General features: G+C 33.1%; 2 protein-coding genes across 2 annotated transcripts in view; one reads left to right on the forward strand and one right to left on the reverse strand.

Moving 5' to 3' along the window:
• Positions 1-22,641, forward strand: part of LOC129743761 (protein bicaudal D) — a 90,171-nt gene that overhangs the window by 29,076 nt on the left and 38,454 nt on the right. The gene's annotated exons all lie outside the window — the stretch shown is intronic.
• Positions 20,284-21,815, reverse strand: LOC129743762 (tubulin beta chain-like). Its single transcript, XM_055735907.1, has 2 exons — positions 21,216-21,815; positions 20,284-21,160 (listed from the first exon to the last, which is right to left on the reverse strand). Exons 1-2 carry the CDS (start codon positions 21,735-21,737, stop codon positions 20,366-20,368), a joined length of 1,317 nt encoding a protein of 438 aa, XP_055591882.1. The 5' UTR covers positions 21,738-21,815; the 3' UTR covers positions 20,284-20,365.

Genomic DNA, 22,641 nt, shown 5'->3' on the forward strand with positions numbered 1-22,641 from the left:
CATTCTTTAAACTTTTTGTAGAACATGTGCTGGTTTTTCATTTAAATTTGTAAATTTCTCACATAAAAACAATTTTGTTTTAAATTTTTGGATTCTTTTAATTTATTCCGCATTGTTAACTTTTTTTAATATAATTTTAAACCTTTTCACTTGTTTTAATGACATTGAAAAATTCGGATTTGGGTGTATACTCTATAGAGTGAAGAATAAAGAAAATGGATAAGCTCGAAGTTTTTGTCGGACTTAGTTGTCCTAGTCCTTTGGGTACGATCTTTTGGTTTCTTTCCATTGTTTCCTTAGAACTTTAGGATTTTGCGGTCGTAATTCTTAAATTATCTAAGCTCATTCAAAATGTTCCTCTTTTGTCCAACGTATAGTGCTTTTCTACTAGTGAGACCAAGAGACTTTCAAAAAACGTTTTTCAATTAACAGAATTGTCTTTCAAGCGATTTATTTTAGTTTAGTTTAGGTCACTAATTTTACCCTAATTTTACTTCAAAGTAACTATTTTGCCCTACTTTTTTACCGCTTGGTCGCTTCTAGCCCTGAATACGTGGAGTGCAACTTTGTTGTGCCCTCTAAAGCATTCGTTGGCGCCGAGAATAGAATGAAAACAACAAAAAACGACCATAAAGCAATCCACATAAGGACCTTTTATGGGAGTTCTATTTTCCTCGTCCCGTCCATGAACTTTTCTGTGCTCTGCTTCCTATCTACGGTTTGGTATACATGGTCTCACAAATAAAGCACTTCCAGCTGCTTTTGCTGGAGCAAATTTGTTGCGGCCAAAGAGAGCGAACAAAAACTTATAATGGAGATAAATTTCATATTTCATAATTTCCCTCCGATCGGTTTCCAAGAAACCAAGACCCTCTCACTTTCCGCTCCTAACTTCCTCCCAGTTCGGAAGGCCGGCTTGAAGTGAGGGTGTCTCCGAACGGCTCTTCAGAAATGCGAAAGTGGACTATCATCATTAGCGACCGGGCGGCGCGGCGATGCAACACGATGAGAAGAAATATGAACCAATAATGATTGAAAATTGGATTGCACATGACTCTGTTGTTGTGGTTGTTTTTGGATGCTTCCATTTCGGTATGGAAGGAAATGCTAGGTGAAACCGGCACAGCCACGCTTCTTCGGGTCGCGATAAAATTAATGAATCATCGAAGGCGGTATTATTGTTATTGGTTTTCAAGAGCCGGTGGAGTTCACATTTGGAGGAGGCCAATTTATGAGGAAAAAGTCATAAAGTGGCAATGAAATATGTAGTTCCTATAGTTCCGAAAACAGAAGCCGAGCTGCCGCCCACAATATTTGGTTTCATAGCTTGAGAGTGCACTTTTGGACCTTGATCGATGGTTTGAGCATAGTTAGGTGTGACTAATTGGATTATTCGTTATTTTTTATTCTCTCACATATAGGAGTAGTAAAATGAGATCCTGAAGCGTTCCCTAAGGCCAGGACAAAGTAGATAAATTTCGCGAGTCACGTCATGTGACGCCAAGAATATTCTCCAATTAGAGCTTCAAAGAATAGTAATATTCAACCAAAGACTGAGTACCGAATAGTTCATTTTTTCACTATTCGGTGATACTGATGTTCCACTGAATATTCGGTTGAATGTTTATGAAAATAAGAGGAGTGTTATTTTTAATTCTCTCCAGTCTATTCTAATAAAATGCTTCTCAACCTTTAAATGTAGGTTATTTTCAAATAGTTTTTTTTTTGCCAAAACTCCCTGTAGTCTACATCTAAATCTATATCAATTTTATTGGTTCATTAGAGTCCAATTTACTATTCGAAAACTCCAACCGTTGACCTAATATGTTTACCAAGGGAACCCTATTCGCCCTTTTGACATAGTTTGCTATTTTTATTGTGGCTATATTGCGAGATAAACCTATCGAAGGCGATAACGAACACATCAACATATTTTCCATAGGAATCCTATCCGTTAGAAAAATCCAATGAAGGAAAACTCGATTGGTATAGAATTTCCTCGGCTTTTGGTTTAAGGGTACGAGCACCGGTAGTTGAGCACTCGAAGCTATACTTAGCGATTGTCACCGATTCACCTATTGCTCATCATGCATTGAGATCACCAAAAATCAAAACAATTCAATTATTAAGAAATTATATTTCCTAATAATTCACATCCTTTAGTTTCACACATGATTTAATATCAAAGTATACAACTTTTATTTAGTTTTAAACTAAACAACACGAGCCTTTCCCGGGTAACTTACTCTAACATTTCACTTTCCCTTATTGTCTGTGCCATTGGTCAATAATACTTTGACTGTCCATCAATTCTTGTTTGAATACATGGGAGTGTCACCCTCAGTAGTAATGCCAAACGTGGAAAGCTTTTCGGAAAATTACAAAAAATAGGCTTATCAAATAGTGCGAGCGCAACCTGACACGCCCATTCGAGGAAGGGCTGAGGGAAAGGGATAATTTATGGCGCGCTACGAACATTGCTTTGGTTTCGTTTTAATTTAAACCTGAACCAGGTTTTCGTCAATTATGTTCCGGGTGAGTTTGTGAGTATTTTGGACAACAATCTTGTTTCAAATAAGATTGAACCGTTGGCAAGAAATGTATCAAGAAAGTTTTTCATCATAAGCTTCGATTAAATCTATTGTATCTGTAATTTCTGTAGTTTCTGAGGGCCTGAAACCAGAAAATTGTATAAGTTATGATTGTAGTTGTGCTTTCAACAAACATGATTCTTCTTTTAAATAACATTGAAAACCCGCCTATCATCGTAGAGTATAGTTACTAAAATAAGTATGGAATGAACGAAACATGATAAATCTTACACGCTTCAATCTTAAATCGATAATAATTGATGGCACAACATTTAAAAAAAAACTTTCCATAATGTTTTTTCTACTATTAGAATTTCTACTCTGTAATGAAGATTCTGGTTGAAAAATACACTAAATTTTACAAATAAAACAGTGATAAATGTTGAATGTTGCGCTAAATAATAAATAACAAATAACGAACAAAACCTGATATTGAAATAATTTACTGTCTACCATTCAATCTAGGATTAAGATTTTGCCTGAATGTTCTAGTTTCAGAGAATATTTTTCAAGCAAAAAAAAATCCACAGTTTTAGAAAACATCGTTTTTAAGTTTTATTCATCCAGTCAGACCCCAAAACTGCAAAATAGTTCTTTTTTTTTAGTCTAAATATTATTTTTGTTTACTTTTTTTGTTCAAAAACGTCCACAAATTCTCAATAAAATTCAGAAAAGGAAACGCAGGGCTGGTAGCGAGTTACTTTTTAGTGACTTGGTCACTTTTTTTGGGTCAGTCACTGAAAAGTCACTTTTTTCATCATTTGGTCACTAAAGTCCCTATTTTCCGAAAAATGGTCACTTTTATCACCAAAAGTCACTTTTTTCGCCGAAAATAAACCAACGAAAGAGTTAATTTGAATTGCGCGTGTTAATATTGACGGTAGTAACGTTAAATTACTTGATCAGTCAGTCATAAATTTTGTTTGCATCCGGCGGAATTTCAGCATGAATCACCCTTGGCTTGAGACATTTCGATCTACGACGTTATTTGACGTTCATGAATTGAAACTAACTTTGATTGTAGATTTTAATTTTTCGTTCAATCAACTTTTTGTATCGGAACTCAAAACTTGATAACGTACACCGGGGCAAGTGCAAACGGTTTTCATCATAGTTCAACTTTCACATGTTCTAGAAAAATATGTAAATCTTCAAAAATTATCAATTATCGTTCGTTGCATCATTAAAATGGTTCTCAACAAATTCCCGTAGAAAGTGAAAATTTAAAAAATGTTGGTAAAAAGTAACGGCACTTTTGTGAAAAAATTTCTAAGTTTGCACTTGCCCCGTTTATGGGGGCAAGTGCAAACGCAATGCTTTTTCCAAACTTATTCAAAGATGCGTCAGTGTATCGCTACTAAAACAAATTTAATACATGTTCCAGTATGTTTTATCAACTTTTTTTTATGTATTTGCTGTTTTTCTGCTATATTAATTACTTTTTGGAACTTCAGTTTTGCTGACTGTTGTTTGAAGCAAAAGACCTTCATTTGCCAAGGCATTACGGAATTTTGAATATCCGCTTCAGATACAACACTTTGGATACCCTTTCTGACCACTCTAATATAATGCTGAACCATTTTTTAGATGATTTTTTTTAATGTCTGCTGTTACATGGCTTAAAGGTGCGTTTGCACTTACCCCGGTAGTGTCGTTTGCATTTGCCCCGCAGTGTGGGTTGACAGGAGTGAATATTATTTTCACAATTTTTAGGGTCTACTAAAAAATTTATCATAAATTTTCTGCTTTCACCTGAATATGAGTCCCAAACACTCACCTTTCAACGAAAAATCGGATTTGAATGCCCTTTTTTGTAGCCAAAAGAAGCAAAACAAAAACACACTTTTCATGTCTAGTACGTACTTGAATTCGTGTGTAATCAAACAGTGCCGTGTTTTTAATGAATAATTGAAAGAAAGTTTAGTTTATCTATGTCAGATTGTTGGTTTGGACAACAACAACAACTTCTAGAAGAAGAAATATTTTTTAATTTTTTTGTCTTTTATGTCATAACAAATTGATATGAAATATTCTTTAAAAAAACAATTCCACACTCAATTTTATTTCGTGTTTTTTGTTCTTCTAAATACTTAAAAAAAGGGTTTTAAAAATTTATACAAGGCCACAAAATTTACATTTTTCATAGGTGCAATGAATTTAAACGGTAATTTCAACTAATTTAGGTTCCCCGAATCTAAATATGTATGCAATATTTCTATCAGCTTTTTTTTATTGAAATGACTTTTGAACATTATTATAAATCTTTAGAGAAGTTTCTGCACTTTTTTTTATACAAAAACTCAAATAAAAAATGTATTATTTAAAAATAAAAGTTGATGAGCTTTAAATAGAACCAAGTTTTTTTACACTTTCTGCTGTGATGTAAAAAATACTTGTAATGACATTTTTTCCATAATCAGTTATCTATCAATGTTTAATTTTACTAGTAATAAAATAAACTCTCACCGAAGAAACGGAATGATCCACAGCACACTAATTGCTCTTCCTCCGATCCAGAAATCGATGTTAATAGTGATCAGAGCAATATCAGAAAACCCCCTATCTTCACTTATGTGAATCAGTGTAAATCAAGCAATGTCTCTCATGATAGGAAGCCCAAACCTAACCCTTTCCCGTTCCCCAATCCAAATAAACCCAAATTTAGATTTAAAAATTAAAATTGCTATATAGACCATCGGAAAATAAAAACTTTGTATAAAGTGATTGCCTAATAAAGAAAAAAAAGTAATAAACTCTTTATCACCAAAACTAAATGTGTTCGGCCGAATTCAACAAAATTTCTAGTTTAGGACACTATTTACCAAATCAATAATTCAAAAAAATAAGCACCAAAATGGTTATAGTGAAACATGTTTATTGAAAAAACTTCACCTGAAATGTTTTTAAATACTAATCTCTTTTATTTCCATATTGTAATTTCAATTTTCAAATAAATTTACCGAATTTTATTGTACAGTTTTTTTTTCAATTTTCTAATCAACTTGTCGGATTTTTTTTAATCAAACTTTTTAAATTTTTAAGACATATTTTTAACAATTGTCTCCTTGTTTTTAAATTCGTGTTCTTCAACCATAAGCCTTTAACTCCGAATTTTTAATAATAAAACATAATTTCAACCTTCTATTCTTTCAGGACCCAATATTTTAATCAAAAGAGACAAAATACTCAGAGCCTGTAATTTAAAGCTTAAAAACCTGCGATTAAAAATTTAAAAACTTTTTATTAATATTTTTTATATGAAATCATGTTTTTTGGATCGATCATGATTTTTAAATTAAACTAAAAAGTTTGAAAAATTGTTCTAAGTAGCAACTTTAAAAGTAAATTTTAATACGCAGTGTTAACTAACTTTGTATTTGATTTGTGCTTTCAATATTAATAACAAAAGTTTTGAAATCATTATTTTAAATTTTTCATCAGTTTTTATCATTCACGTTATTATTTATTTTCTAACATTTCTTTGTCAGTGTAGTTGAACATGAAGTTATTATTTAAGCTTAAAAAATGAAATTTTGATAACTGGAGGATTTTACTTTATGTCTGGCTTATATAACTGGCACTTTTAAAATAATTATAAATATATTCTTCTTTAAATTAAATTAAACCATCGAACCTTGAATAAACTCTGTTCAAAATTCATTTCTTATTCAGTAATCGGTAATTCACATTTTAAATCGTGATTAAATATTTTTTGTTCAAACTAAAAAATTACAGTGGAATTTCTCACTAAACTTCCTGTTGAAAATGAGGAAAAGAATTCCAAATTAAGATGAATAAAAATGAACAATTATTATCATTTTCCTAACATCTATTCATGGTAAGTTTTGTACAAGATTGGACATTTATTTTAGAATTCAGATTTTTTTAATTTTAAATTTGCTAAGAAATTCTTTTGAAACTAATTTATTTCTAACTTTCTTGACTTATCGAAGATTTGAAACATTCATTGTAATATGTTTCCAAAATTTTGTTTATCAGTAATTTTTTTAGTTTGTGTGTTGAACATGAGTGACAAACGGTGTAAGAAAACCTTTTCCATTTCAATTTTTTATTTTTGGTATTGTTATTATTTTTATCCTAATTTGAATTTCGAAACCCCCCCCCCTGGACGGGTCCTTCGCACGGGCCTGATTTGGTCACATTTTTTTGTACTTCAAAGTTACTTTTTTCGTTCTACATTTGGTCACTTTTTTCGGTCCTCAAAGTCACTATTTGGTCACTTTTTTTTCAAATTTTGGTCACTAAAGTCACTACTTTTTCATTGTCAAACCGCTACCAGCCCTGGAAACGTTAAATTCACTTTACGCTACTAGAAGGTATTCCTCTTAGAAGGGTTGTACGGCTCCTCCTAAACAACGAAGAACAGAGAGAAAACAACACTTCAGTTTAGCTTCCTAGTGCAATCCTCTTTCGCTGATCATGCCCCATTCATTATACGAGGTTTACACGAGCTGTAAGCGACTCAGACAGCTAATGTTAGAGCTCTCGCATCTCGGTGCGAGAAAGAGAAATCTAACCAAGAGCGCTCTAGTGTTTGAATCGTACACCTCAGTGTAAATGGAGAAAAATATTGTTTTGATTTCTTTCGACCCAACCAGAGGTGACAGATGACTTTTTTTCAGGATTTATCCTGTTCTATAGGGGTGTGTCGTCCTAATTTTTTTTTAAATGATTGAAATGTTTTAATCTTTGAAAAACAGTGAATTGTACTGATTTTCAAAAAAAAAAAAAAATTTAATATTAACTCTAAATAATATTTTAATTTGTACAATTTTACCGATGATAATCTCTGTTCAGACGATATTGGGGTGGTGTTTTTCGATTCAAACTCCAGGTTAGCCTTTCCGTTTCAATTGCATATGTTAAGGCGTTAATAGTTCCTATATTTTGCATTTATTTATATGTACAATCTAAGCATATTAATTCCACCAATCCAGTGGTTTCCTAAAAATCCTGATATTTTCTTCGCTGTGACCTGTTTTTAACAAAACCACCTAACATCTCTTCACTCAACATACCAAAAATACCTGTACCAAAAAATTATCCAAAAATCTGCTCTGGATTTATTTTCTTCAAAAAATGATTTCCGAAGAAATTTCGCGTTTTTTTTCGTTTAAGTACAAAAATACTGTGTTCGCTTACAGTTTTTTCCTCTACAGAAATTTCTGGAGAAGGGATTTCTCTTTATCAGCAGATGTGAATACTCTCGTTCACTCTTGTCTGTACACTGAACCCAAATTCACTCTTAAAATACACATGATTTTTCACTTAAAAACAAGGATCCAGTGATTTTCTTCCATTCAAGTGCGACATATACATTTCACTTGGCAGTCACTTAAATTTCAAGTGAATTCATCCACATTCACTTCAGTCGTCACTTAAATTTGAAGTGAGAAAAAATATTCACTTCCCTATCACTTGAATTTCAAGTGAATGTCGGGTTGTAATTGTGTTTATTTTCAGAGTTCAAAATGGCAAATTCTAAAGAGCAGCGTTTAAAGCTTATGCTGGATTTGGATTTTCCCAATTCTTTACTAGGTGATTTTGGCGGTAGTTTGTGTTAAACGTGATGTAAGGAAAACCCGCATAGTAAAGTATGATACACCTAAACGTCCGTATTATTGCATTCTGATTGCATCAATAGTAACCTGTCAAATTGCATCTTGGCTCAATGTGTCTTTGCTAGAACAGAAAAATATTATTTCCGAAAGATACGATTGATATTCTAGAAACCAAAAAGATAATTTTTGCAACGCGATAAAACGATAAGGAATTCTTTTTGAAAGATTCAATAAATGGTCCAAAAAACAAATTGAGTATTTTTACAACACGCCATCAATTTTGCTGCTGTCATGTCAAAACACGTGGCTGAGTTTGCCTGGGTTGTGAAAAAAAAATCTCCCGGCTTAGTTCTGAACAATTTTCAAGGAGTCGGAACGTTCGGAGATGACACCTACTCTAATGGTAATGGTGAGTACCTTACTTAAAGTAATTGTAATCATAAAAGGATGCCTATTAAAAAAATATTTTTCCTTCCAGGAGCTGTAAGGAAATTTTAGGCGGCTTCAGACGAGGGCGCAAAATTGCAAACGAATCCGATGGGAGCGCAGAAGGATAATGAGATGGAAAAGATGGCAATATTGTGGCCACTACAGGTAACACCAACCCTCCTGGTCTACATCCTCGGCACCATCTCAGCATCTCGGGAACATACTGCCTCAATGGAACCGCTTATGAAGTGTACGTTTTTGGTGTAGTGTGATTGTGTAATCTTATGTGTTGAAGAATAATTTTTTCAAAATGTGTTGTAATTAAATGTAGAATAAACAAACTTTAGTAACTCTTACTTTTATTTATTTTTTATTAATCTTTTTATGAATAATTGAAGATACATCGTATCATCCTTATTTTATGGGTAGATCATTAACAAAAGATAACATGTATGATCCAACCGGTTCGTTGCATTTGAATCGTTGTTGAATCGTAACTCTACTTAACAACCCGTTCTCTGTATCGTTAAGTGTGTCCAAACGATACCCAAAACGATTCATATAATCATCCTTCAATAATCTGATAACTATTAGGGTAATCTTTTGGGTGTCTCGGGAGAAAGATTACAGTAACGGTCATTTTATGATACTGATTTATGCGGGAAGTTATTTAAAGGTGTTATCATGTTTCAGCTTGTGGGTTGAACTGGACAGATTTTCTGGTTTGCAGCAGGGAAGATTCAGAAGTCGCACTATCCGCAGTAACCGATCTGCCTTGGGATTACGATGGAATTTTCCAATCAATAAATTCACGGTGAAAGCGTAATGTAAGTATTTGAAATCGAAGTGTTGTTCTATAAATGTTCTTTTATTCAAAAACGCGTGAGATAATTAACTAGAAACTTACTTAGAAACTCAGATAAATTTCACTCGAATTTCATAGTTTAATTCACTTGACCGGTCACTTAAGTGAATTCACTTGACCCATCACTTAAAATTCAAATGAAATTACGTATGGCGAGAATTTACTACAGATTTCACTTATTTTTTAAGTGAAAATTATTGTGGGTGTAGACAATATCTGTTAACAAAAAGTGCGTTTTAGCTCTCTCCGCATAGCTTGGGAGAACCAGTAGGAACAAAATTGCAGTTTCCAGGGTGGCCACAGAACCGGGAAAACCGGGAAACCCGGGAAAAAACCGGGAATTGTAAATCGAACCGGGAAAACCGGAAAAAACCGGGAATTCAGACCCAAAACCGGGAAAATTAACAAAAGGAAACCGAAATTCAGTTTTCGTTTTAAGATCAGGGATTCAAACCAAAATTTAAAATTCAGTTTCTAAGTCAGAATTCAACAGTTCGAAAATGTGAAAGAAGAATATTATAAGTTTGGAATTTTTTAAACTACTCTCTGATTTCTCTTCAACTCCGAATAAATTGAAAAAAACTTACTAATTCTACCGGAATATAGAGTTCAAAACAGCATCGAAAATGAGATGAGAAATTTAAAAAGTCTCTTGAAATTCGTTCAAGTATCGCACATTATTACAATTATTTATTAAAAACTATCAATCATATAAAAGCAAGCAAATTATAGCTAAATTTCGAATGGAAATGTTAAAAAAATGCTTATATTACAATTTTTCAGTGATAATGTTTAATTTAAGAGTTAAACACAAGACAATCATCTTTATGCACGACACGGTGTTTTTTTTGTAGTTTAATAATAATAAATTTAATATCGCTGGTAATGTGCTAAATTGAAAAGGAATATCCTATCAAACGCACTGTTTGTAAAATTGACTTTTTTAGATCGCTGGTCATAATATATCCAAAAAATTTCAAATTACACTTTTTAAAGCTTGAATATGTTAAGATTCCTTTGAGAATTTGCGAATATTTCGAATGAACTGATTTCTAACCTGATCCGTGGTAAATGTTGAAATAAAATTTAGAAAAATCCAGTGAAAATGTTGTCTTTTATCGTGAGGGTGTGTTTATGTCGATACAAGTCGCTATGTAAATTCTTCAAAAATCTTAATATGATTCAACATTGCATGATACTTTTCTCAAAATATACGTATTTGTGTCCTAAGTAAGGCATTTTAGAAAAAAATCTCTTGAATTGGAATGTTAAAAAAGACCCATGTCCAAAAAACAAAATAATGTCAATAATATTGTTTATTTTTAGTCCTTTTTGGGATGATTTTTTCAAGCATTGTTTCTTTAAATCTAGAATAGCTAGGTAATATCTTAATCCTCAATCAAATGGAGGATAATAAACTGATTCGAAATCTGTTTTTATTTTTATATAGGGTTGTCGGTTTATTAGTTATCAATGATGTATTTTACACAAAACTTAGTAATTTTTAAATCTCAAAACCCAATATCACAAGATTTAGATTTTACAGAATCTGACAAATGATTCGAATTCAGTACGACACAATCAATTTGTGAAACAAAGGCTTCACAGATTTGATAATATGTACATATCATGTTTTTAATGTAATCTGGATTTTACATCTTTGCTCATAATTTCTGAAAATTTTATTTACCCTGTTGAGTCTCTTTGATTTTAAAAACCTTATTTGTCCACTTATCAACTTGTTTTTTTGCATGAATCCTTTTAAAGCTAGTTTTAGCTTAGCATGTGTTTGAAGAAATTCTGATAAAGATCTGTTTTACTGATACAGGGTTTGTCTCCAAAAAAAAAAAAAATACAAAATACGTTATAACTCTATTATTGACCGGAACAGTAACCTAATTTTCATAATTTTACCTCGAGAAATTGACTCAAAATAGAAATATATGTTGAACTTGTTTTTCATCAATTTAAATTGTTAAAATAATGTACGAAATCGTTTTTTTTTTTCAAATTTTAAATATAGTTTGCAATGTTTGACAGTACTGAATCATGCTAAATGTTCAGATTTCTTTAATAGTAAAGGTAGTTTAATTTGAGTATCAATCAATTTAGACTGCAAAATTCAATTTTACTACGCTTTAAAAATCAAAAATAAATGATCCTTATTTTTATTGAGTTGCGATACTTTTTATTTTATTATAAAAAATTTAGATATTATAACTTTGAATTCCTTTTGCAGTTTTTTCCAAATTCATATCGAAACTTAAATTCCTTTTTTTAAGATATAAAAAACAATGGGTCAATCTGAATTGAATAAATGTTTTAAATTTTGTATATATCTAAAATTTTGATATGCCGTTGAATAAAATTAAAAACTGTTTAATAGAGACTCTTTGACTTGTTGCCCATATTTTTTTAAAGTTTTCAAGAAGCAAAAACAATGTTTGGTGAATGGTTTCTAATAAGTTATTCATTGCATCAAGTTACAAAAAGTTTATTTTTAAGCACGAGTCGTTAATTTATCCAACGGGGCTTGCCGAGTTGGATTATTATGTCGGAGATGAAAAAATCGAGTTTTGCAACGAGTTTCATACAAGATTTTATGAAAATTTGGAAAATCTTTTGAAAATCCATTAATAGACCTACAAGAAGTGCATCTTTCAAATAACCACATGTCAATGACAATGCCAAATCCTACTGGAAATTTTTGATGAAGTAGATCGTGGACTGTACTTTTGCAGGAGAAAATCAGTTTGTATTAAATATGATTGCTTTTCGATAATGTTTTCAGTGTCTAAATGTTAAGTCAATATTTGCTAAAAAAAAATCTTATTCAATTTTTTAATGGTTATTATAATTGTATTTTATGCAATTCAGTCCTAAAGAATTGCATAAAATACAATTATAATAACCATTAAAAAATTGAATAAGATTTTTTTTTAGCAAATATTGACTTTTCAATTTATAAAAAAAGAATGTTCTAAATTCTAAAGAATACAATTTTTAAATTTAGCTTAAACAGAAGACATGTTCTTCATGAAATGGTTGGCAATATTTCTAGAGGAATCTAAACACTGCCTCTAGATACGATTTTTTATCTTTAAAAATTTACGCTTAATTTGTCATGGGGAATTTTTGTATTCACAAATAAACAAGAAATCTTGTCCATACAATCTCATATTCACAGATTTTAGAAACTGATATAGTTACGTATAACGCTCCTGACGGTTATTGGTATTTTTAACATTAAAGATAAGTTTGGATAATCAAAAAATGCCTAAAAACAAATGTTCATAATTTCCCCGTGTTTTGAAAAACATGCGTAATTATAAACAATCCTCTATGAATCAGAATGATAAATATTTATCAAAAATTTATATTACACTTAAAGATACATTTATTACTGACTGTAAAACGTCTGAAACAACATTTTTCCTGAATTCACTGTGACAAGGGAGTTACATGATTGAACTCCCTCAGAACAATTTTAAACTAAAGAGACGTAGGTAGCACAATTGATACATGTAACACATCAAAAAATTAGTGAACATGATTTAAAACCCCAAAACGACTTCCTGAAGGTTTTTTTTTCTATTATTTATATAAATGTGACGAAAACCTTAAAATAGAATCGAATTCGTTTAAGTGTTCAATGATTTGAGTGTTATGTAACAACCAAATCAATGAAATTCGTTGAAAATGTTGTTACATGCCGACAAAAATGAACATTCAAAGTCTGGAAAACCTTGTATTTTTTTTTCGAGAAAACCGGGAAAAAACCGGGAATTTCAAAATGAAAAAGTTGTGGCCACCCTGAGTTTCTTTCACTAGACAAGCCGAACTGAATAAAAATGCGTGTATCTCAAAAAACCATACGTTTGGCCGAAATACTTTCTATGAGGGAAATAAAAGTAATCTTATGATAATTCGTAAAAAAAAATCGTTTTTTGTAAGAAATATTTCTACTTTTTTTTTATTGATATCGCCAATCGACCGGCGCACATTTTTTTCAGTCATGTTTTTGATCAGTATTTATCACTTATTTTGTGTATTTATTTATTATGATACCTCTACTTCGTCAAATCTATATTTTTGAAGGCTGCATCCTCCTCCTTCAATTTCCGCTACTTTTTGGTCCAATACTTCTCTTTTGAAGAAAATGAGGGCAATTTGGTGGATTTTGCTGTTTCAAAATTAACAAAACTTGATTTTTTTATGCCACTTAAACACGTTCTTACTGGAATATCTGCTAGCGGAAGCTGACAAAAATGAAGCAAAACGATCATTAGATTGAACCTCAAATATAATCGGTAAGTTAAGATGGTGGGATGCGAAATAGATGCGAAATATACATATAAGAGTTCTTTTTAAGATTTTTAAAATAGCGAAATCCAAAGTTTTTGTTATGAAAATTGTTGTTTTTTCCACAGGAGCAGAGTCTTGGCAAATCATTCTATTTTTTTACAGATCAACTAGCAAACACATACTTTAATCTGCAGGGGGCCTTGTCACGATCAGAAATGTTTTAGGATAAGGTTGCCAGATTTTATTAGAACGTATTCAAGCCGAACAAATCCGGCAAATTTTTATAAAACCCTGGCAAAATCCGGGCATTCGATTTTAAAATTGACGACGAAAAATCCGTACATCTGGGCAAATTTAGTCAAAACTAAAAAAATACTCAAAAAAAATCAAGTCAAACAAATTTTACATGAAAATTCATCGACAGATTTTAAATCGTACTTTAGGCTTCCAAAAACACCTTCCATGATTATTTTCATAAAACTTGCTCGAAAATTTCGTTTTGAAGGCATAAATAAAAAAAATTACAACACAATAGGTTTTTTTTTGTTTGATTTGCCAAATAAAGTGAATAAATCTGGGCTTTTTTCAATGAAATCCGGACAACCGGGCCGAGCCGGACTATTCCCAAATTTTGTATTAAATAACCGGGCAAACCCGGATAAAACCGGGCAATCTGGCAACCTTATTTCAGGATTCAACCGCTGGAATTTGTTTGAAATATGGTTTTTCATAAGTTGGGTCGCCCATCAGAAATCACCTGTCTCATTGCCTCGGTAGCGGCCTTGAAGCTTACGAGCTCTGGAACTAACAAAAATTTGTTGTTTGAGGTTAGGTTTAGTTAGGCTACACGTTTCATTTCATTCATAGTTAGGCTACACGTTTAGCTTATCGGAGAAAAAATTGCGGGACATTTCAGCTATCTACACTTAGTTTTTCGCTTGCTCAAAATTAAAATTCTGGTTTGAGTCTTCACTTCCTTGATGACCGTAGTTGCCGATTATGTGCTTCACTCTAACGTGGTTTGAACTTTGTTGACATTTTTTATTTTGACACTGTTTGCATACTTTTCCACTACCTATGCACATACATTTAATAATCGACGGTTTTTCCAGCTATCGATTTGATAACGATGGATTTTAAAGGAAACGATTTTATCCTTTTTCTCTTGCATCGTAAATATCTCGAAAACGCGACAGTTTTAAAATTTGAAAAAAAAACAGCCGAATAGTCTTTTTACAGGCTAGAAAATTTTGTCAAAATTTCGTAAGTCCGATAACTAGGAATGAGCTATCAGCAAAAGAAAGTGTCCCTTTTTTAAATTGTAATTGTAATTTTATTGAGTAAATGAACTAAGCTTTAATAGTGCTATCATTGCACAGTGGTCTAGATCAAACATTTAGCGAGACAAAATTAATAACACAAAATCGATGCGTTTTAGACAAATCATTTGTTCTTCAAAGTTATTTCATATAACAAGCGCTTTCTTTTTCAAAGGTTGCACGACTTTGGTATGTTCAGCAAAGTTTCTTCAAAAGATACAAACTATAGCTTTCTAGAACATTTCTAAACTTTATCTTTTCACCGAAAGAAATTAGTATCACCAATTTCGACGGTATTTACACGTTCTAATAATTCACCTTTTAAAAAGAAAGCGCTTGTTATATGAAGTATATTTGTAGAACAAATTATTTGTTTAAAATACACCGATTTTGTGTTATTAATTTTGCCACGCTAAATGTTTGATTTGGGCCACTGTGCATTGGTGTTATGAAAACGTTCAACCGCTTTTGCGAGCACTTTGACTTCGACGTTTCGTTTTCGAGGGGTGTTTTTTGATGAAAAATTATGAGTGTGTTGAGAAATCAAGAGTTTGATCTAGAATTTTTATAGTTTTTTGTGTCAACCTTCCTTTGCGGTTAGGGTCTATATGATTCGGAATGTACTTTCTCGAAGCGATATCTCAGGAACGGTTAAAGCTAAACACATAAAATTGTGTGACTTTTCCTAAAATCAGGAGCTCTACAATTTCTCATTTTTAGTTTTTTTTAATAGGGTTATCAGAGTCACCCAGTAAAAAAAGACAATTAACCGGCTAGACCCGGATTATTGTTTTGGTTATAAATTCAAAGTAGTTTTGAACCGATTTTCATAAACTTAGACCTACAGTCTTGAAAGAAATTGGTGTTTAGCATCAAAGATAGCCCATTTCGTTGTAGTCATAATGAAATAATAAAAGTGCTTGGTTTTCCAGACCACAGCTTATAACACTAGTTTACAAAATTTTAAAAAAAATCGTGAACTTGATTAACTGACCAACATTTTTAATGTTAAACCGGGCGCTGAATCCGAAAATGAAATTCAAAAAGATCTCAGTAGAACTGTTATTAAGTTATGCTCCGAATTTGAAATTTCGGAAAAATTAAAAAAGTTCTTGTACTTAGATTAAAATATCTCGGACGGCACAATAGTAATTTGAAATCCCTCTTTTGCATATTGAAGGTGAATGAATTTTCAATCGATCATCTGAACACTGGTTTTGCGTTTGACCAACAGTATTGTTGGTATTAGTGACTTAATAAGAGAAAAAAATATAAAAAACGCATTTTTTTAGAGAAAATTTTGTTTCAACGAAAGTTTTAGACTCAATAGTAGCATTCAAAAAATCTGATTTTCTTTTGTGCTTAAATGTCAATTCAAAACAAATATTTCAAGTGGTTGTTTATCAAAATCTGTTGAAAATTGAAGAAGTTATGGCTACTTTACCATAACTGTAATTTTTGCAGTTTTTAATAATATAACGAACCGCAGTACAATTATAATAGTATAGGAAGAATAACACATGGTAAATCTCACTCGCTCTAAGTCTAAATTATTTATTAGCTTACCAGAAGGTCACATGCCAAGTTTCAAGAAGATCTGACCATAGGAAGGGGTTGTTTGAGTCTCAAATGTGAATAAAATTTTGAGGTATTTTGCCCGGAAGGAACGATAAATACTGGTTTTTCATCAATAACTTCTTTCATCACTAGCCGATTGTTTTTTATGGTTGATTTTCTTAAAGCCTAAGTTGAGACAAATATTTCACCCGAAGAGTGCAACACGATTGGACTTGAAGTAAAAAAGTTATTGCAGTTCAAGCGCCGCAAATTTTGTCCAACACGCAATAAGTACTTTTTACGCATTGCGTTTTATACGAGAATTCTCGACCAAAATACAATCTTTGAACCGGAATAACTTTTCTGTTTCAAATCCAATCGAGTTACAGTCTTCGGGTGAAATATTTGTCTCAACTTAGGCTTTAAGAAAACCAACCATAAAAAACAATCAGCTAGTGATGAAAGAAGTTATTGATGAAAAACCAGTATTTATCGTTCCTTCCGGGCAAAATACCTCAAAATTTTATTCACATTTGAGACTCGAACAACCCCTTCCTATGGTCAGATCTTCTTGAAACTTGGCATGTGACCTTCTGGTAAGCTAATAAATAATTTTGACTTGGAGCGAGTGAGATTCATCATGTTTCATTCTTCCTATACTATGATAAGTGTACTGCGGTTCGTTAAATTATGAAAAATTACAAAAAATACTATTATGGTAAAGTAGCCATAACTTCTTCAATTTTCAACCGATTTTAATAAATAACTTCTTGAAATTTTTGTTTTGAATTGACATTGAAGCGCAAAAGAAAATCAGATTTTTTGAATGCTACCATCGAGTCTAAAACTTTCGTTGAAACAAAATTTTCTCTTAAAAAATGCGTTTTTAATATTTTTTTTCTCATAAAGTCACTAATATCAACAATACTGTTGGTCAAACGCAAAAACAGTGTTCAGATGATCGATTGAAAATTTATTCAATATGCAAAAGAGGGATTTCAAATTACTGTTGTGTCGTCCGAGATATTTTAATATTAGTACAAGAACTTTTTTAATTTTTCCGAAATTTCAAATTTGGAGCATAACTCAAAAACGGTTCTACTGAGATTTTTTTGAATTTCATTTTCGGATTCAGCGCCCGATTTTACATTAGAAATGACCTTCAGTTTACTGAGTTCAAAAATGCTATAAACTAGTGTAATTTTTAAAGTTCATTTTTTTCAAAGATTTTGTATGTAACTATATTTTTATGAGGATCAAGGAATTTTAATGAAAATAATAGCCGTTCTGTTCAATTCAATTCAATTTTAATTAGTGATGATAAATAATGAAGAGACTGATAGGGTGACCAGTTATAGTATTAAATCATAGAATTTCAACATATTGAGGACCAAATCTGAGGTATATCGACTATTACTTTACGCTTTTTGTTAACCCACAACGGAAATCGGTTCAGTAGTTTTGAAGATACAGTAAAAAAAGTAATCTGGGTCCCACTTTTTCCTAAAAATGTCCCGCTTTTTTTCAAGGAAAACTTTTACAAAACTCCCTGACTTAAATTGAAAAAAAAAGAAACTTTTTTTAAATTGTGACCCAGAGATGGGTCTTGACTCAAACATTCAGTCAGCGAAACTTTTTTTGTGGAGAAATGAATCCAACTGTAAGTTGAAATTTCAGGGACAAGACAAGATGAAAATTAATGTAGAAAAACATGTGAAAAAAATTCGCCTTGTCTCCCGGTAGGACTTGAACCCACATCTTGCGCCTCTCCGGGGCCCATGTATTAACATTCTACTACAGGAGACAACCTGGCGTATGAAAGTTATACTGGTCGAGTGTCGAGTATAACTTTCATACGCCAGGTTGTCTCCTGTAGTAGTAGAATGTTAATACATGGGCCCCGGAGAGGCGCAAGATGTGGGTTCAAGTCCTACCGGGAGACAAGGCGAATTTTTTTCACATGTTTTTCTACATTAATTTTCATCTTGTCTAGTCCCTGAAATTTCAACTTACAGTTGGATTCATTTCTCTACAAAAAAAATAAACTTTATCCTGAATTTTAATTCATTGGTTCAACACAAAAAATCTTTCGAATACATCTTTGTTTCCTCGAAATAAGCAACACAATACAATTTTTTTTTCGAATACGTCTTATTCTCAAAATAAGCATAAATTTTCCAGACTTTACATGAGACAACATTGAATAACTCAAAGTTACAATAAGATTCTGGTTCAGCACGAAGCACGTTTACCAATGCAATGTAAATAACTTTGGTATGAAGAAAATATTGTTTAAGTTGCTTCCAAATGATTATAGATTTTAATTTTCCACAGAATCTTAGTTAAATTGCCTTTTATACACCGCCTTTTTCAACTCAATTATCCAAAGCATACAATGAAAAAAGTTTTCTTGAATTTTCAAATTTTTAAACAAATTTGAAATATATTTGTCATAGCACAAAGGTTATTTATGCGATATTAAATCCGCCCTGTACATGAAGGACTTGAAATATTTCTCTCAAATAACTTGTTAATTTGCGAGAACCGTGAAAAATAACCGTGTTTATTGCAAAAACCGTGTAAATAGAAGTCATGTTAAAAAAACTGAGCAAAATTAATCCGCGTTAAAAAAAACCTTAGAGTACTTTCTATGAATAACTTTGGCTGATGGTATACGTATAAGAGTTGGTATTATTAAGAATTTTTTCAATGTCCCGCTTTTTTTTGCTGTGTCCCGCTTTTTTGTCGTGAAATGTCCCGCTTTTTTCTAAAAGTGTTTGGCAAACCTACCGTAACCGACTAATGGTCCTTTTTGTAAACCGCAAAGGAAGGTTAAATTAGTTTATTTCATCAGCCTTCGATTTCTGATTCAGCCCTTTTTTCTAGATTTTTTTGAAAAATTTTTTGATCTCATATTTTGAAAAATTGATTAACTTAGGGCCCTATTACATAAGACGAGTCACGAGTCATTTTACTCGAGTGAGCCATTTTGGTATTACAGTAGTAGAGTCGAGTAGATTTTCAGTCGAGTAGCTCAACTGAGTCGACTACTTGAAAGTTCGTGACTCAGCTGTCAATTTTGCACTTTTTTTATTACCATTTGTAAAATAGGCTTTTACAGGCCAATATAAAAACCGTAAACATTAACGAAATCTTTCAGAAATGACAGGAAAATCAGTGGAAAGCCTGATACTGTGCATGAGGAAGCATCTCAAAGACGCTTTGAAAAATTTAATCATGACAGCTGCCATTCGTGCTCTCAAATTAATTCGATCAGTTTCACTCGATCTCTGATACGACATTTCGCTCTTCTCGACAATGACTGGAGTTTTATGTGATAGGACCCCTAATTTCTTTTTATTTTGTCTTTGAAACGTTGAATTTTAAACCCGAAATCTTGAGAATTTCTGCTTCAACTTTCTGAGAAAGTCAGTTTTTCGATTTGTGGGTTAATTTTAACCGGAAGAGTAAACCATAGTGAAAATGTACTTGAAAAAGAGGAGTACGTCTAGTGAAGATGCTATAGATTTTAAATCGTAAAATGATAAGAATGTTTCAACCATGTCAATGCCTAAAAAAAAAGAAAAATGATTAATTTCCAAGCTCTTTACTATAAAAAAAACGTTTGGTTCTAACTTTTTGTATACAATTTTTTTGTACAATACCGTGTGTTTTAGGGCGTTTTATAAACGTAAACCCTTACAACTCCGCTATAGGCTACTCCACGTTTTCTGTGCTGTCCTGACCTGCCCTCTCATCGTAACACTCATACTCGGAAATGAGTTGTCTAAGTTCTTGCTCAGCATCGGTAAATTCCTGCTGCTCCATTCCCTCCCCGAGATACCAATGGAGAAAAGCCTTTCGTCGGTACATGGTCGAGAATTGCTCTAACAGCCGCGAAAATAGATGAGTAATGGCCGTTGTGTTGGCAATGAAGGTGGCTGCCATCTTAAGGCCTCTTGGTGCAATGTCGCAAATAGCGGACTTGACATTGTTGGGGATCCAGGGAGCAAAACAGTCAATGTTTTTCTGCCGCATGTTGGCCATCTGTTCCTCTACATTTCGGGTCGAAACCCGACCTCGGAAAAGAGCAGCTGCGGTGAGATATTTCCCTTTGCTGGGAGAGCAGGCCGCCATCAGGTTTCGTTCGTCGAAAATCTGATAAACCAACTCCGGAACAGAAAGTTGCTTGTAGCATTCGTTCGCCTTTGCAGTCAGCGGAGCAATTCCGGGTACGAAAAAGTGCAGCTTCTGGAATGGGACCATGTTTGTCAAAAGCTTCCGCAAGTCCGAGTTTAGTTGACCAGGGTATCGGAAGCTGCAGGTGATACCGGACATTGCCATCGATATCAAGTGGTTCAGATCATCAATGGTAGGTTTCGGGATTCGCAGGGTAGTCATGTTGATGTCATAAAGTGCTTCGTTGTCCAGACAAAAAGTCTCATCGCTGCAAGTGGTCATGGTGCCTAAGCTGAATACGGCATTGTACGGTTCAACGACTACTTCTGAAACCTGAGAAAAAAATGGATTATTTGCATAAACGAAACCTTTTCGAAAAAGATCTCACCTTAGGTGACGGAATAACACTAAATGTGTTCATTATCTTCCGAGGATAGTCGTCTTTCAAATTTTCCATAACCAACGAACCCAACCCGGAACCAGTTCCTCCACCGATCGAGTGAACCAGTTGGAATCCCTGGAAGCAATCACAGCCTTCGACCATCTTCCGGGCTACATTCATCAGCCGGTCCATCAATTCCCTTCCTTCGGTGTGATACCCGCGGGCCCAATTGTTTCCTGCGCCCAAATTTCCGCTCACCAAACTGTCCGGGGAGAATAGTTTCCCGAAACGGCTGCACCGTAAGCCATTCAACGTACCCGGTTCTAAATCGGCGAAGATGGCACGTGGAACAAAATTGCAACACGGCGCTTCGTCGAAGTAGACATTGATCCGCTGCAGTGGCAGGAAGTGCTTTCCGATGAATTGGCCCTGATCGTTCAGGCAGTGCTCCTCGCAGACGGTTTCCCAGAAGCTGTCCGCTATTTTGTTCCCACATTGGCCGAGATGAAGGGCTACAATTTCACGCATCACAAAAAATTTAGAAAACTTTTTTTTCGAATTGCAATTTTTCTTACTTTTTTGAAACCTAAACTAAAACTTCAACTAACCACATTTTATGGATTGCTTGGACCCAAGATTTAAAAAAAAGATATACATAAATTGACCTAGTGCATTAATTTCCTTTTAACTTCAAATATGCGAATTTTACCACAAGCACATTGGCGCCAACCGCTGTTGCGGTTGTGCTAGCAGATCAGTTAATTCTGCCCAGAATCATACCCCAGAAGAAAAAAATTGGCAATATTGTTAGGAATGCAGTGCCTTAAAAATTCAACAACACGACTTGAGGTCCAGAAAGTAAAATGATTTACCAAAGTATTGCCAACAACGTCCTCCTGGTGTCCACATGTAGATCGTCGTATGCTTCCAAGGACCGGCTACACAATCGGTTGTTACCTAAGTACGGGTTTCATTTCAAACTTCCAGACTACCGAGATCTTTTGTGACTTCCTACAACGATCAAGTTCAAGTTTTCGATTTATTGCTACGACCGACGCATATAGGAGTACGCAATGCAAAAAGCTGGTCAATTCCTGTTTCTCTCGAAAATTGTTAAAAAACTGTTTTCGTCGTTTTTCAATACACACAACTCATTTTGAACCTTAAAATGATTGCAATTTTAGGCTCGATTCATTTGCCATTGAAAGACTAAAGATTTTGTAGTAGAAATTTTGTTCATAATCACTTAATGATGCGAATAACCCAGCCTGAACTTGTACGTGTGTACGCCAAATTTTTGAAGAAAAAATAATAATTTCAATAAATGTACAATAGGATGTACCAAAATTGCATTATGTCTGAGAATATGGGGTAAAACTACTAAATGATATAATAGGGCGTGGAGAACAAACTTCTGTATGGGGCCAACTAA

Source organism: Uranotaenia lowii, chromosome 2, assembly GCF_029784155.1.
Source record: "Uranotaenia lowii strain MFRU-FL chromosome 2, ASM2978415v1, whole genome shotgun sequence".
NCBI classification, from domain to species: domain Eukaryota; kingdom Metazoa; phylum Arthropoda; class Insecta; order Diptera; family Culicidae; genus Uranotaenia; species Uranotaenia lowii.